At 34.2% G+C, this 17,153-nt stretch overlaps 1 protein-coding gene across 1 annotated transcript in view; it reads left to right on the top strand.

Moving 5' to 3' along the window:
- GTF2I (general transcription factor IIi) overlaps nt 1-17,153 on the top strand; it is a 96,407-nt gene that overhangs the window by 45,128 nt on the left and 34,126 nt on the right. Inside the window, 5 exon segments of the mRNA XM_006088229.2 lie at nt 2,304-2,363; nt 4,347-4,403; nt 6,760-6,822; nt 15,190-15,300; nt 16,166-16,231. Coding sequence (XP_006088291.1) covers nt 2,304-2,363; nt 4,347-4,403; nt 6,760-6,822; nt 15,190-15,300; nt 16,166-16,231 — 357 coding nt within the window.

Here is a 17,153-nt window from a genome sequence, read left to right as displayed (position 1 = left end):
TAGTTTCGTGAGGCTCTGCACAAATTTATGGCAAGCCCTCAAAATTGCGATTCTTAGCTCCATATCCTCCATTTCTGTCATGTTTTTTGTCTCCGCATCTTATATGCTTTCTTGGTGCACCCCCTTGTGGTCTCTGTGCGCAGTCTTGTTCTAGCCAAGCCTTAATTGTTGTAGTTAACACTAGAGGGATTTGACCACCAGGCCGACTGGCTGTAGGAATCAGCTGTGGAAAACGTCTGTCTTCTGGGGAGGCGCTAGTCCAGCCTTTGCCTGAGGCGATCGGCAAATGGCCGTGCGCAGGACTTGGGCGGGGCGGGGTCAACAGGGCGGGGGGAGGGAGCAGCTATGGCCGCTCTCAGTCCGTCCCCAGGGGCTCTGCCTCTCTGTCCCAGCAACCGCTGCAAACCTCGGGGGGGGCCGTAGCCAGACAGTCCCGCTTCTCCCGTTTGAGTCTGGGTCCCTAGAGACTCGCCCGGATCTGTAGCCCAGAGTCTAAGACTCGCTCCTGATTGAAAACGACAATCGCGCCCTCAGCCGCCAGCCCACTTTGCGCGCGCACCACCTCACCACCGCACCGCCGTACCTTTAAATTTTCCACACTGCGCCTCCGCTGAGCGTTGGAATGCTGTTGTTTTTGCTTCTAGTTGAAGAGACTCTCCTCAGCCAGCCTTCCCGTGGTTCTGGTTGATGTCCGCTCCGACTTTTAGTTGTATTTTTGAAGTGGTTGTTCGGGGCAGCAAACTCCGGTGTTTACCTATGCCGCCATCTTCGATTCCCCTAAAGATTTATTTTTTAAAAAAAGAAATATACTTTGACTTAAAGAGGACCTCATGAAAAAGAATTTAGGAACAGATCAATATTGGAAATAGCACATAGCTCAGCGGTTCTCAACCCCCTTTGGGGGTTGAACGACCCTTTCACAGGGGTCGCCTAAGACCATCGGAAAACACATATATAATTACGTATTGTTTTTGTAATGAATCACTATGCTTTAATTATGTTTAATTTGTAACAATGAAAATATATCCTGCATATCAGATATTTACATTACGATTCATAACAGTAGCAAAATTACGGTTATGAAGTAGCAATGAAAATAATTTTATGGTTGGGGGTCACCACAACATGAGGAACTGTATTAAAGGGTCGCTGCATTAGGAAGGTTGAGAACCACTGACATAGCTAAACTTACGAAAAAGTGACTAAGCAGTATTTAGAAGTTAGTTACTACCCTTAGCTATAATTTAATTAATTTTGTTCTGTATATCTTTGCCCAGGAACCCATGACTAGGAAGCAGTGAATCTGGCATTTGAATTCAAGTCTCTTTCATTCAGTGTCTTGCTCTTAGCTGAGATTCCAAATATAAGTAATTTTTGTATTTTCTATGAAATTGTGTTCCTCTATGATGTATTCTTTGCTTAATAATGTGTGGGTTTGTGCCTCTGAAATTCCTTATGCATTCCAAACCTTTTAAGAGTCTTAGGATATTTTCCAAATAATATTCAGATAGTGAGATGGTTTGTATTCATATTCATGCAAGAACATGTTTTATGTTAATCATTGAACACACTTTTTTTTCTGTTTTAAATATGTTTCATTACTAAAATGCTTGAATAATACATGCAAATGTGTTACCTTAATTTCTATAGCATTTTGTGAAAGCTTAATGAGTCCAAAATATTTTATATGTTAATATTGGGGAGAACCATGTTAAGTTATTAAAAGGTGCTTATGAATCTGCAGGAAAGGGAGATTCTGAATTAACTGTTAGTTTGTCATGTTTCAATTTCAGAGGAGATTCAAGTGTACTTATAGTTTAATTACATGATTCTAGAGATCCTAAGAAAGGTTTAACAATTTGATTCTGCACTTTTCTTCAGTATGACAAAAAATTAAACAAATATTTGTCAAGGAAGAAACAAATACGCCTTGTAAGATAAACCTGCACTTATAATCTGTGTAACATAAAAGTTGCAGTTTGCTGTTATGAACCCGTTAATGTTTTAAAAAGCCACATTCACCATTTTAGACATATCATTCCCATTCAATCCATATGTCTAGTCATTTTCAAAATGTTTTTTCACTGTCTAGATATTTGCCTGAGCCCACTTTTCCCACTCACTGAGACCATAAATTGGCACCACTCATTTTGTCAGTCATTTTTTTTTAATTGTGCCTTTTTTTCCCCCTTCTTCATGAAAAGGCTGTGTTATTCCATATCTTTCACCCAAATTTCTTTACTAAAGTGACCCAAAATACATTTTTGGGATTACTGTTGAAGTTCTATCTTTGTATTCCAAAGCAGGCCCTTCTGAAACTGATGATGTTGATGACAAACTCCCCCTTTCGAAGTCTTTGCAAGGTATATATAACTTTTCACTTCCATTTTTCCACATACTGTTTTTATTTAATGTTTCTTTATATTGAACAGACTGTATTTTAGTACTTATATCTGTATTATTACTTTTCTAAATGGAAAAGGAAAAAAATGTATTGGCCTTTTTTTTTTTTTTGAAAAACATATAAATGAACTTCACAAGCAACAATTTTTCAAAACCAATTTTCCCTTTTGTGAATCTAGTAATGAATCTCGAAATGGGTACATGACACACTTTCATATTTAAGGTAAAGTACACATTTATACCTTATATCAGAATAGTCAGAAGTAAGGTTCTTATTGTATAGTGAGTAATGTAAATATTGATAAGGTCATGTTGATACTTAGCTTTTTAAAAAATTGTAAAATTTCACTTGTAAGTCACTAAGTTTATAAATTGAATACTTCTTGAGAATTTTTGTATCGTGTTCCCTGACGTGATGGTCATAGGCTATTTGGGATGGCTTTTGATTCTATCTGTTCTGGCTTTGAGCGCATAAGTTTTACTTTCTTTAGTTTATTTTTTAATGTAAATATAATTGCTTATTTCAGATTTAAAAAGAACAAAAAGGACACAAAGAATCATTGTTTACATGTAATACTGTGAAAGTGGAACAACTACCTTAAGTGTTCTTATTTTTTACCTAATGTTTCCTTTTTTAAGTAATGGTTTCTTATTCATCACCTCTCATTACTTTGACCTCACATCTTTGTTTTCTTCGACATTGGAGTCAAAGAACCTAATGCTTCATAAATCCAAATGTTGACGTTTTAAAAACTGAGGGAAGGGACTGTGTGTTGAGAAAGTATATTGAAAAGTTAATTAAAGAATAATTCATGGCTCTAGATTTATAGGTTTATCTAGTCTTTTGAGTTCAGGTGAGTTTTCATAATATGAAGTGGAAAAAAATCCCAAGATAATTATGGCATTTTAAATTCAAAAGTACTAGACACTGAGTGAGAGTTTTTGAAACTGTAATCAATGCTTTTTAAAAATCAAGATAAAATATATTTAAAACTTATGTCTCAGTGTTGTATGTTTAGTTGTATGTATAGTTTCTGAAATTAGTTATCAGTGGATGATAAATTCCATTTTGTTTCCCTTCCCCCCATGGGATTTACTCATAGGTAATATATTTATACACAAAGGCGGTGACTTTCAACCTTTGCCATGTTGGTAACTCAGACCTTTTAACAGCAGAGGATGAGTATTTGGGGGCAGTTTGGGTACTTAATCCTAAGTGGCTCTCTAATATTTTAGTGGACTATTTTCCTATTTGTGCGTAAAGCTTCTGCTCTACTAGGGTGAGCCTGTTTACCTTGTGACTGCCTAACTTGATACATTGCTTTATGTTCCAGTTTTTAGAAGCAGGCAGAGTATATTACCTGAATTAAAATGCTTTTGAGACTAAAGGTAGTATCTTAAATTTTAACTTACAAATGTCCTTTAAATACAACTTTGACTAAATAATGAGGATTGAGTTTCCATAGCTCCCACAATAGTAAAAATGCAAAGTAGGAAACATTTCACAGCAAAACCTGAACTTGTTTATCTATATTTAATAGTCTATGAGCAAAGAAAGACTTTACTCTGATTTGTGTGTTTCTGCGTGTGTGTATCATTGGCGGATGAGCATGGTACTTTGAAACATAATTGTTCTATTTCTCAAATTCTAACATCTATTAGTAATTACATTGTGTAGTTATAGTAACTAACTATAAATCCCCAAGCCTACTTAGGTGGACACTATATGTTTTACATTTTAAAATAATTTTTTGAGTTTTCAAGTGAAGTGTTAAATGTTATCTGAATTAGATTGCATTGTTTGAAATAACTACTCAGGAGTTAAAGAATTAGTTTGTATATGGTGTGTTATATGTTTTAAATTTTTTGCACTGTTACCTAGTTTCTCTTCTTTCTATGTCAGTTTTTATTGCTTTATTATATGTGGTTTATTTTCATTTTAGGAAGCCATCATTCTTCAGAGGGCAATGAAGGAACAGAAGTGGAAGTACCAGCAGAAGGTTAGAAATAAAGGGATTTTTATTTTGCTATATTTATCTTATGTTTGTTTTATATTATAGAGATACTGTCTTTTTAAAAAATATATTCTTAATAATTTCAGACAGGAAGAGAGAGGGAGAGATAGAAACATCAATGATGAGAGAGAATCATTGATCGCCTGCCTCCTGCATGCCCCCTGCTGGGGATCGAGCTTGCAACCCAGGCATGTGCCCTTGACCGGAATCGAACCTGGGACCCTTCATTCCATAGGCCGACTGCTCTATCCATTGCGCCAAACAACCTAGGGCTAGAGCTACTATCCTTAAAACACCTTATTTGGAAGAAAAAAGATGATTATTTTGGTATGCTTTCTTAGCCAACAGGTTTTTTTTCTTAGTCCTAAGATGTAATATACCTCTTTTATTGTACTGAATAATAAAGCATATGAGATGAAAACTTAGGTAAGTAAAACTTCCTGATGCAAAATGCTGACTTTTTTTTTCTGGTCATCTTGTGCCATATTAACATTTTTTAAAGAAGGAAAGGTTTCAATATTTTAGAATTACAATTATTACTGGCTTGGTTCATATTTCCTTTTTAAACATACTACTTAATGATGCCACTAAAACAAATATGTTTTTATTGATTTTAAAGATAGAGAAAGGGAAAGGGAGAGAAAGAAACATTCATGAGATGGAGAGACATTGATCAGCTGCCTCCTTCATGCGCCCTATTGGGCCTCAAGCCTGCAACCCAGGCTTGTGCCCTGACCGGGAATTGACTTATCAGCGCATGGGACGATGCTCTACCAACTGAGCCACATTGGCCAGGGCTAATGGTGCCATTTTTTAGAGTAGAGTAATGTATTCTATATAAGATTAATAAAAGAAAGATTTCCTCTGCTTATTTTTACACCCACAACTACCCCATGAACTACTTTTTCTATTTACTAGCCATCCTCCTTTGCTCTCAGGATTGAATGAATATTTAACTATGGTACAGATTTTTAAGTTACTGGACTCTTGAGTTAAACTGTTAGCATGTAAAATGGCTTCCTATTTCTAAGTGGTTTATATAGTTTCAAAAAAGTTTTTGTAGGTTGTTCCCAAGGAAAATGACTGGTAATGTAACTGAGTCTTATTTTAGAATTATTATTTCTCTCATAAACTAGTTGTATTGTACTTTATTTTCTGGATAAAAATTGAGTCTATTTTGTAACTTTTTACTCCGTATATTTGCTTTTTCATTTAATTTTTAAAAATTATTACTCTGATATTTTATCCTGTCTGAGTGGAGGGAGTTCTTAAGGTCTCTCAAATGTTAGCTAATCTTTCTAAATTCAATTTTAGAACTAGGGTTTCTAAATGGAATACATTTCTTGCAGAAATATTAAGATGCTCATTTTAAACAATACTTTAGTGGGGTTTTTTTAAAGATCTATTTATAGAAGATAATGTGCATGAATTTTTTTTTTTTATGTTTTACTGTGTGAAGGTAATTATGTGTTTGTAACAAAATCTTCTATTTTGAATAGGTAGTATTTACCATGAAATACCTGTATATAAGATACATGGGACAGGGTTCATCAGGCAGTATGAATTACTTCACAATTTACAATTCTGTCATTAGAGACTAGGCTTTTCAAATACTGTATTTTTAAGGAGATTTTTATTGTATTGCAATGTTAATAGAGTTAAATCAAACCTGGGTTCTGGTCTTTATTCTTTTACTAACCAATAAACATAATCTTTGGCAAATCAATTAATCTCTCAACCTTTGCAAAATCAAAGAGAGTTGATAAAAATACTTTCTAGCTTCTAGCACTAACATTCTGATGTACATATATTTGTTTTGTGCAGTAACAACAAATATTAATAAAATATTTTATTTTAGAAAGTATCTTGCATATAAAATTAGGGGATATAGTCCTATATGCATTTTTATAGTCATTTTCTTGGTCTGAAGGGCCCCACTACAAAAAATTGTAGTTTTATTTAAAAATATAAACCACTCAGATTTCTGAAAGCAGAGGAGAAATAGGTGTTTTTTTTAAGCCTTAGTTTTTATTCTAGCATTTTCTAGTTACAGCAGGAAAATAACTGTGACTTCATTATAACCTTACTCCTAAAAATGCAAGTTTTTTTTAGTCCATTAATGCAGTTAACTTGGTATTATGTAATAGTTTTCCAGAATTTTTCTATTTTTTATCCCTATTTATAATTGAAGGGATCATATATCTTAATAAATATGAGATGAATTAAAATGCCAGTAAAATTTTATAGTAGGCTGCTTTTTGAGTATCAGATCAATAAAATGTTGGAACATATAGAAAGTGCTTTATAAAGAATGTCATTTTAGAATTTTATTTTTTTCAAGATTCTACTCAACATGTCCCTTCAGAAACAAGTGAGGACCCTGAAGTTGAGGTGACTATTGAAGGTTAGTTATTGAAAAGCCTTGATTCCAAAAGTTTACTTCTGGTCATAAAAACACTTGTCTCATTCACATTTCTAAGTATGCATTTCATTCATTCTTAAAGGAAACGTGATAAAAATTGAAGTATATATGTGTATGTGTGACCAAAGCAGCCCACTTCTCAACAGTGCACCCAGTGCTTTGGGAGTTTTAGACAAGAAAAGTAAGCCATGAAAATGAGCGGTGGACCAGACTATACTTCCTATCATTGGGAATTGAGAATAAAAAAACAAAACTATGACCAGACTAGATGCACATGAAACCAGATTCTGTAATCTGTTATCAGGCTGTGATAGCCAGATCTAATATCAGTAACACTGATATTTACTTGAGTAAAGTAGAGGAAGAGAGTGTTGATAGTTCAGTCAGTTTTTAAAGCAAGTTTTCCCCTTAAAATACTATTAGAGGCTAACATATAACCTGCTCTTAAAAACTGTTTTTGAATCAGTAGCTATAATATAGTCTAAACTAATCTCTTTAGCTCAGGTTGCTTTAAACCTAGTTTTTTCTTCTTCATAATGCATGAATGCAGATGAGCCAGTTTGTCCTGAATTATTTAAAAATTCAGCTAATAGAATTATTAACAGTATCATTTCATAATTATTAAGTGCATATTGATTTTTTTCCTTTTAAATTGTCTCGCACTGCTCTAAATTTTCCCCCTCAAAATAAGTTCTCCTTAAGGAAAAATATTGAAACAATACAACAAATTAAACTGTACTAAGTTATATTTACACCTGCCCTGCTCTAAAGCCCCTGTACTCATTTCATTGTGTATTAATCTAAAAATAATTTGATGTATGTATACACATGTATATGAGTGTGTATGTACATACATATAGTTTTATAAAAATGATGTGCAACATTATAATGAACATTTAAAATACACATATATCACATTTCTCATAGGTTTGGCTTTTTTCCATAATACATCTTGGTACTTCATCTTTTTTTTTTTTTTTTTTTTTAATGTTGCATAACCTTCCTTGGTTTTATTTCTCTCTTTAACAACCTGTCTTCTCCTGGTGTCACTTGGTTATGGTGTTTGGCTACTTACAGCTAACTATTCAAAATGTGTGTCTTCATTGCTTCTAAAATATAAGTTGATTGGTAGCTTTCGCATAACAGAATTTTTCTCATCTTTCATGTCTCAAAATAATAAATATATCTTTTTTATCATTAATATAATTTTACTAATCTAAAAACAATTTTGAATTGTTTCTAGTTTAGCATTAAATGATTGTATTTAATTGTGTGTGTTTTTAGTTATAAACCTCATTAACTATCAAAGAAGAAAATCTTAAGAAGTTATAAATATTATAAATACTGAGAACTTTGTTCCTTCTATACAGATAGAAAAAATATAGATTATTATTTAAATTTATTAGGACAAAACTTTAATTAGGAAAATAACCAGGTTATTTTTATCAAATCTTAGAGGAGATAAAGACTGTATTAAACTTGTTTAGAAAGTAAATATATACTTTCATAGTATAAGACCTTTAAAGAGATGTTAATGATAAAATAAATGGCTCATGAACCTGAAATGTGTCTATACTTTCAATTTTAAGACTTCGGAGGGAGTGATGTCTTTTTTTTTTTTAACTAAAACATACTATAAAAAGCTTTATTATCCAAATTTGTCAACAAGTAATATAATTTTGCTATATAGGTGGCTATATGTTCAGAAGAGCAGTGAAATACAGGTCTGTATAAGTAATTACTTTACAGAGTAGCATTTTCTATGGCATGTATGTTTGTGAACAAACTATAATGAGCCTCAATTAAATTGCTAATTGTTTTTTATCCATATATTAAGGAGGATAAAGTTAAGTCTGATATTAACAAGGAAGGTCAAATGAGAACTTGCACATCTATTTGATAAAAATTGTTATTGTTTTTCTGGAAAGATTATTGTAAAATGGTAAAAACTCATTTAATATTTATAGTTAGAGAACTAACTTTTAGTATATCCTTATAATAGAAAAAAACATACAGGCACTGAATGTGTGGTTTTAAAAAAATACATAAGTGATCCAGAAAAAGACCCCTATTGTCATTTGTTTAATTGGAGGAAAAGTTCCTGCCCTTCATGAACAAGGCAAGTTTAAAACAAAAAGTGTATATAGAGAATGATGTCAGTTTTGTTCAGAAAAATACTGGAAGAAGATAAATGAAGATAATCCTGCATGCCCGTGGATGACTTTTATTTTCTCCTGTTGTATCTTTCTGCATTTTGCAAATAGTTTGTAGAAAAGATAAAAAAAGAACTTGATCATCACGTAAGTTTGTCAGATTTTTCATAGTGCTTGAATTCTGATATCTTTATTTGAAACTAGTGACCTGTCGTGTGAAATTATGTGAGACCCGGGACACCACCCCCCCTCCCACCACCAACCCCCACTGCACACCATGGGACCGCCCTGAGTCCTGGAGTGCCGCCCTGATGCCCTGCCTCCGGGTCTCGTGGAGTGGCCGCCGGGCCCTGCTCCTGCGGGCGCGAACACAGGCCCGAGGAAACCCCGGCAGAAGTTGCGCAGAGCGGCCGCCAGCCCCGCCCCTGCTGGGCCGCCACCATCTTGTGACAGTGTTATGAAGTGAGGGTCAATTTGCATATTACCTCTTTATTATATAGGATCATGTGGAGTTATGGCATTGAGCAGCTGCATTATCTCTGCAGGATAATATTCCTTACCCATTGCCGGTGGTGTGTTCTTCCATTTGTAGTGGTCCACTTGTACTTAAATTAGTGGTACACATTTATAACTTGTGCAACTTAGGCTTGAGAAAGAGCCCTTGGAATAATACCACTGTGCAAGCCTTCATTTCATAAACATCATGACTATATATTAGGGTAAATTCAAGTTGCTGTTAAATCTTTGATGCATGCAGAGAAAACCTTACCTCACACTTGTTTGAGGTCTAGCTATTTTGGGCAAGCTAGTAATGGGAAGTCTCTTGCTTTCAAAGAGGTTTTTGAATCATGCAGTTCTCTTAGGGCAGTGGTCGGCAAACTCATTAGTCAACAGAGCCAAATATCAACAGTACTTCTTCAAAATAGACTTGCCCAGGCCAAAAACCGACTTCTACGCATGGGTCACGAAGTTTCAATCGCACTGTACGCGCACCCGCACGTGGTATTTTGTGGAAGAGCCACACTCAAGGGGCCAAAGAGCCGCATGTGGCTCGCGAGCCGCAGTTTGCCGACCACGGTCTTAGGGCATTGTTTCCCAAACCTGAGTCATTCACATATGTTCATTCTGCTGTGGCCAAACCTTATCCTGTTCATTACTTGAAGTTTTTTCTTTCAATGGATTTTAAATGGATTCATTTAAAAATTAATTTTGCATCTTCCAAAGTGAAACTGTCTTTGAAATTTTAAATTGTACTTCTTTTTTATATACATTGAAAAATATACATAAATATTTCAACAAAATATTGCATATAGTTGGTTCACATTACCATATATGGTACATGGACTGCCGTTTAGATAATTTCTGTTTTAGAGTTTCAGTGGTTGTTTACCTGTCATCTTCTGGTGGTATCCTTTTGTGTGAAATTCATGTTAAGACCTTGGTAAATATTTGGCTCTTGTATATAATTAAAAATTATACTATTCAAATGTTCATTTATTTATTTATTTTTTAATATTTTTATTGATTTCAGAGAGGAAGGGAGAGGGAGAGATAGAAACATCAATGACGAGAGAGAATCATTGATTGGCTGCCTCCTGCACACCCCCTACTGGGAATTGAGCCTGCAACCTGGGCATGTGCCCTTGACCTGAATCAAACTTGGGACTCTTCAGTTCGCAGGCTGCCACCCTATCCACTGAGCCAAACCAGCTGGAGATCAAGTGTTCATTTAATCATTATGCAAATAGCCAGCAATTTGTATGTACTTGGGAGGTACTAGGTGGCAGAGATTTAGGAGTGATCAAGGTAGGCAAGGACCATTGCAGAGTTTTAAACAAAGGAGCAACAGGTTCTGTCCTTTACCTTGGAGAAGCAAGGCTGCTATCTTGCAAAAGTCTGAGAGGAGAGCATAATGGCAGCAAGAAATCCAGCTTGCAAGGCTACTCCAATTGTCTAGGGCAGATAACATGGTGCTTTAGAGAAGGCCGGGCAGTGGACATACGGAGTTGAATTCTGGGTATGTTCTAAAGATAGAGCCCATAAGCTTTGCTGTTTGTCATTGTTTAATTATTGTACGTATCTTATAAATGTAACTGGACAGTTCATAGAATCTGTAGTGGAGTAGGTTAGCATTTGAAGGTTTTTTAAAAATATATTTTTTATTGAACTTAGAGAAAAAGGAGGGAGATGGGGGGAGAGAGAGAGAAACATCCATCTGGTGCCTCCTGCACACCTCCTACTGGGGCTCAAACCCACAACCCGGGCATGTGCCCTGACCGAGAATCAACCCAAACCGGTGACTTCTCAGTGTATGGGATGACACTCAACCAGCCAAGCCTCACGGGCCCATTTGAAGATTTTGTGTTTAGAGGAGTTATGACCTGGATTAATTTGAAATGTGTAGGGAAACTAATAGCTTTGAGTAATTTTAAAGGAAATACAGTGTCTGGTTGATTTTAATTTATTTTTTTTGTTTACTTGGAATAAGTGTCAGATTATCTGATAAAACATTACCAACTTGATTATATTGAAAACTAGAGTATCAGAAAATGTTTTATATTCTATTAATGCACTCACCAATAAGATTGCAGTAATAAATTTTAGCTCCGAAGTCTGTTTCATTGATAAGTGTATTTGTAAATACGATGCTAAAAGAAAAACAGATTTATTTCTAAATACAAATGTTGAATTAGGAATTGTTGCTGCCATTTTTTGAGGTGTGGAGTCATTGTGTTAGTACTGGTAGAATAACTGTTATATAGTCCTGAATAACAGCTTTTGCATATTTAAGTATTTTGAAACTTGTTTTATAAGCTTTTAATTTTGATGCTATAAATAGTTTGGGCTAAATTTTGAAGCATCCTGAAATAGTGTCTTTTTACACAAAAGTGGTTCATAATGTTAAAACACCACTCATTTAGAAAACAGTACTATTGCTGGACCCAATTATTAGAAGTAACTCTTGGAGCTTTATTTGATATTCTCTGATACAGAGAAATAATTTTGATTTTGAGGTCAATAAACACATTTTCTTCTTTCTCAACACTAATTATAGTTGTTTTTTAGCAAAAAGTGGAGAAAAAAATGGAAGGTGTGGCTAAGTTCATTGCTATTATGACTTAATTCCATGTTTCATATGATGTGTGATGTGATATTTTATCAGCATGAATAATTAAATTCATCTCTTTGTATTCCCATTTAGTAGATTGAACTTCATTACTTATCACTTTTTCATATTTTATAATATTGATTAAAGATTGTAAATCTTATGTTGTCTTGTTAAATACTCTTCCAGGTTTGCCTTTTTCCTGTTTATGATCACTGAGGTTACTTTTGTAAATATATTTATAATTTTAAATTATTTCTCTTGTAAAATAGACTGAAGAAGTGAGGTATTGACACTAAAGAAAAGCACTCTTGGCCTTTCATCTTGGCCTCAATTTTAAACAGTTTAGATTATAATTGAGATTAATAACTGCAATTCTTCATTACCATCCTACAGCTATATTTTTATTTTATACGCTTTCAGCTTTCATTTTATGTAATTCAATTAACAACCTGTTTAAGTGATGATCTATAGATATTTTAGATGACATTATCCTATAGGGAAAATACTTTTGTTTTAAATATCATTGCTTAATGTTTGGGCAGAAATATTGATATTGAATGTTTAAAATACTTTGATAATATTCGTAGGTGAAATGTATATTTCATTTTATCTTTGGAAACTAGCATATAAATACTCTTAAGCCTCTAAAAATCTGGACAATGGAAAAGGGTTTATTTTTCTCATCATGTTTTCAGAATTGAAGGCCAAATGTTTTATTTATTTGCTTGTTTATTTATTTATTTATAAATGTTTTTATTGATTTCAGAGAGGAAGGGAGAGGGAGGGAAAGAAAGATAGAAACATCAATGATGAGAGAGGATCATTGATCGGCTGTCTCCTGCATGCCCCACACTGGGATCGGGCCCACAACCTGGGCATGTACCCTGACCTGGAATTGAACCGTGACCTCTGGTTCATAGGCTGACGCTCAACCACTGAGCCACGCCAGCCAGGCGAAGGCCAAATGTTTTAAAGATACCTAATGTTTTCTCAAATGTTTCTATTTAGGGTTTGAATCTAATTACTTAATAATCTATTATAGATCTTTTGACCACTTTTAATTCTTGTAGTAATTTAATAATTATAAGCCCAAGCGACAGAAAAAAGTTTTATTTTACTATTTGTCATGTTTATTTATTTTTTTTTAAAAAAAAGATTTTTATTGATTTCAGAGAGGAAGGGAGAAGGGAGAGAGAGAGATAGAAACATCAATGATGAGAAAAAATCATTGACTGGCTGCCTCCTACATGCCCCCAACTAGGGATCAAGCCCGAAATCCGGGCATGTGCCCCTGACCGGAATCTAACCTGGGACCCTTCAGTCCACAGTCTGACGCTCTGTCCACTGAGCCAAACCAGCTAGGACAGTTTGTCCTTTTTAAATAGTTTTCTACCATAGATGGGTTTTTTTTTTCCCTTCTAAATTTGAACATGCATTTTTACAGTGGTTTTCACATAAAAAAGAATTTTTTAAAATATTTTTTATTGATTTCAGAGAGGAAGGGGGGGGGAATAGAAACATCAGTGATGCGAGAGAATTATTGATTGGCTGCCTCCTACATGTCCCCTACTGGGGAGCAAGCCCACAACCCAGGCATGTGCCCTGACCAGGAATCAAACTGTGAGCTCCTGGTTCATAGGTTGGCACTCAACCACTGAGCCACGCCGCCTGGGCAACACATGAAAATTTTTCTAGTGTCATAAGTTTTCTATATGATGTTTTCCTGAAATTAGCATCTTTGTCTTTCCTAGCACATAGATGAGTCGTAATAACACCTTATCTGGTATTGGTGACTTTGGTACCTTTTTCTTCTGTTGGTTAGAATAGTCAGTAAATAATTACAGGTTCCCAGAATATCTGTTGGCATTATAGGAAGAACCCAAAGTCAGGGCTCCAGGGCAACAATGTCGGTTACTCTGATGCAATGATAGCAATGAGATACAAGTATTTTAGGCATTAGTCAGATTTTTTCCTTAATTAGTATCTATTGCTCTCTCAGGCAACATTGTATATTAGGCTGATTTTGGATTTCATGTTATCTGTTTGATAGTTTACCTGTTAGTTTAGGAAGAAAAGTTTTGCTCATAATCTAATCTCAGGTACACTATCTAATGATGTGATATGGTTAAGTCACATAACATTCTGAGCCTATTTCTTTACCTATAAAATGAGAATGAAAGTTATATTGATGTAAAAAGGTAGTTTGTATTTTAATGGTATCTTTTTGTTATTGCTAGTGTCTAACACAGTAATTATGTTTTTCTCTGTCATTTATTTTTAAGTACAGATGTCTTAAATTATATTTTCAATAATTTATACATGGTGTTTAAGCAGAAATCTTAGTAGTGTGCCACTTGACATTTTCAGAGACTATACGATGGCAGTGATAACTCTTCTTATTTGAGCCAAATGTCCTTAATTCTAGCTTTAGCTATATTAAGGTATCATAGCAGTGTTGAGTTACAGACATATCCATGAGGAAATTAGTGTGAACTCTTACTACAAATGTCTTGAAAAGTCTGTATTCTGTGCTTAAATATCTGATTGCTCATTTCTACATAGGTTTTATATTGACCAAATCAATATTACCTGTTTCACAAATAATGTAGTCCTATTTCTTTAATTCTATACATTTTGTGTGTAAGTTGTTTGATATATAGTTACTCAACCTCCCTTGTTTATGTATGCTTGAATTTTATATATAAGTTTAAATATTTTCCGCTCAAGCTGTATTTTCTCTCCCCAGCTAGCTGTCTCCGTTAAAATCCTTTTTCTTGACAGATAAATTGAATATAATTCTAGCAGCTATCTCAGAGCAGTTATGAGAGGAAAAGGGGAAGTTTATAATGACAATTCAAATGAAGCAAAGTAAAAAAATGAAGACAACAGGGAAAATGAGATATATTCACTTGAGCACATCTCAAAAGAGTAGGAAAACTTCAAATGTAACTGGGAAAAATATGATGAAAATGACAACACTAAAATATTTAATGTCCCCTCATATCTTTCGATTGTTGAGGATTTAATAGGTGGTGGCTGTCAATCATTTAGTCTGTTCCTCCAGTGATGACAGTTTTCTTTTTCAAGATGATGATTATTCTCCACCTACCAAGAGACCAAAGAGCAACGAGCCACCCCAGCCGCCAGCCGCCGAACCTGCCAACGCTGGAAAAAGGAAAGTGAGGGAGTTCAACTTTGGTAAGTTCTTGGTTAAATACAGGCCTATTTTCTTTGATTCTGAACTCTTTCTATTAGTGATAAAAGTTATAGCATTCTTTAGGAGCATGCTTTAAAATGTATTACTGTCTTGTAATCTAATCTGAGGAAAACTACAGGCAGTTTGAAGTAACTTAACATTGTTTAAACATAGTTTGGGTTTACCAAAGCATGAGACATTGTATCTTCTGATGTTATAGGTAGACTTTAAATCAGTATTAATGAGTTAGTAATTCAATTATTTTTTTAGCTTTAAAACCTTCTTTAAGATATATTTTAATATCTTCATTTTTCTTGTTCTGTGTAACTGCCAGCAGCTAATATAACCAAACTCCAATGGATGATGTATGTAGCCTTTTGAAGGGACTAAATAAAATATAAGTGGTGAATTGTGCTGTGATCTCTATTTTGAATAGATAAAACATTTAGCTTATGTACATTTTTAAGATAACATGTTAATATTTTAACTTGTCATAAAGTCTCATTTCCGTACAACTTAGAGTTTCCTGAATGACCTTGGAGACCTCCCCTTTTTTGGCCTCCATTTTGTAGTATTGTATTATATTGGTCTTTTCTGCTCTTCTACTTTTCAGAAATATTAGGCTAAAAAGATGTACTTGGTATGAAATGTTTAAAACCTTCCCTATAATCTCCTATTGAACCAATTCTAAGAACTACCAGATTGAAAAAGTTCTTAGGAAAGCTGTAAAATTGTATAGATGAAGATGGATTATTAAAAATTAGGATATATTATGTAGAAAACATCATTAAATGTTGGGTTATCTTAAGAACTTATTAGTGCCCCCAAACAGGGATTTATTATTGAGATTTAACTTTCAATTTTCAGAGAAATGGAATGCTCGAATTACTGATCTACGTAAACAAGTCGAAGAGTTGTTTGAAAGAAAATATGGTAAGTCTAAACTCAAAAATTCTTGTAATATTTTGTTTATAAGCTTTTTAACAATGGAGTTACTGTTCCTCTAACGTGAGTAAGCAAGTCCAGCTCTATTAGTGAATTGTGCCTTACTTGTATATCTGTCCCTGGAAAGATCGTTGGATAGTATCTGTCCAAATATTTGAATCTTAGTTTAAACTTTCAGCATGTATATTTGGGGGGTTATTTATATACAGGGTAGGGCAAAAGTAGACTTACATTTGTGAGTATGTGAAACAGTTTATTCTTGTATTATTTATTAAGTATTGTATTATTTTCTATACGAATAACTGTAAACCTACTTTTGCCTTACCCTGTATTTGTTGCGAAGTCCTGGTTCTTGGAGATTTAATGGAAGATTATTTTCTTAAATAATAGTCTATCTTAACAATTATTTTATTTTATTTTGTTTTTTAAAATATATTTTTATTTTTTTCAGAGAGGAAGGGAGAGGGAGAGGGAGAAACATCCATGATGAGAGAGAATCATTGATTGACTGCCTCCTCCACACCCCAACTGGGGATCAAGCCTGCAACCCAGGCATGTGCCCTGACCAGGAATCAAACTGTGACCTCCTGGTTCATAGGTTGATACTCAACCACTGAGCAACACTGACTGGGTGCAACAATTACTAGTATTTTAAAAGATCATGTTTTGCTGGGGGTTTTTTGTTGTTGTCATTTGGAGGATTCTTTGCAGTCAGTTGTGAAATTGTATAATGTTCTGAATTTTAACTTGACAATCTCATTTCTGTGGTGCTCTCCTGTATCACTGAATTTTCTAAGAGAAGTTTTTAACTGATAAGTCACAATGGCATTATGTACTTTAATAAACTTAAAGTGAACATTTCTCTATCACAGATGATTACTTAACCATCAATGAAGATTTAGAGTAAATT

Source organism: Myotis lucifugus, unplaced genomic scaffold (genome assembly GCF_000147115.1).
Source record: "Myotis lucifugus unplaced genomic scaffold, Myoluc2.0 scaffold_45, whole genome shotgun sequence".
NCBI classification, from domain to species: domain Eukaryota; kingdom Metazoa; phylum Chordata; class Mammalia; order Chiroptera; family Vespertilionidae; genus Myotis; species Myotis lucifugus.
Note: the sequence above shows the minus strand (reverse complement) of the source record. Positions and strands in the feature narration are given on the sequence as shown.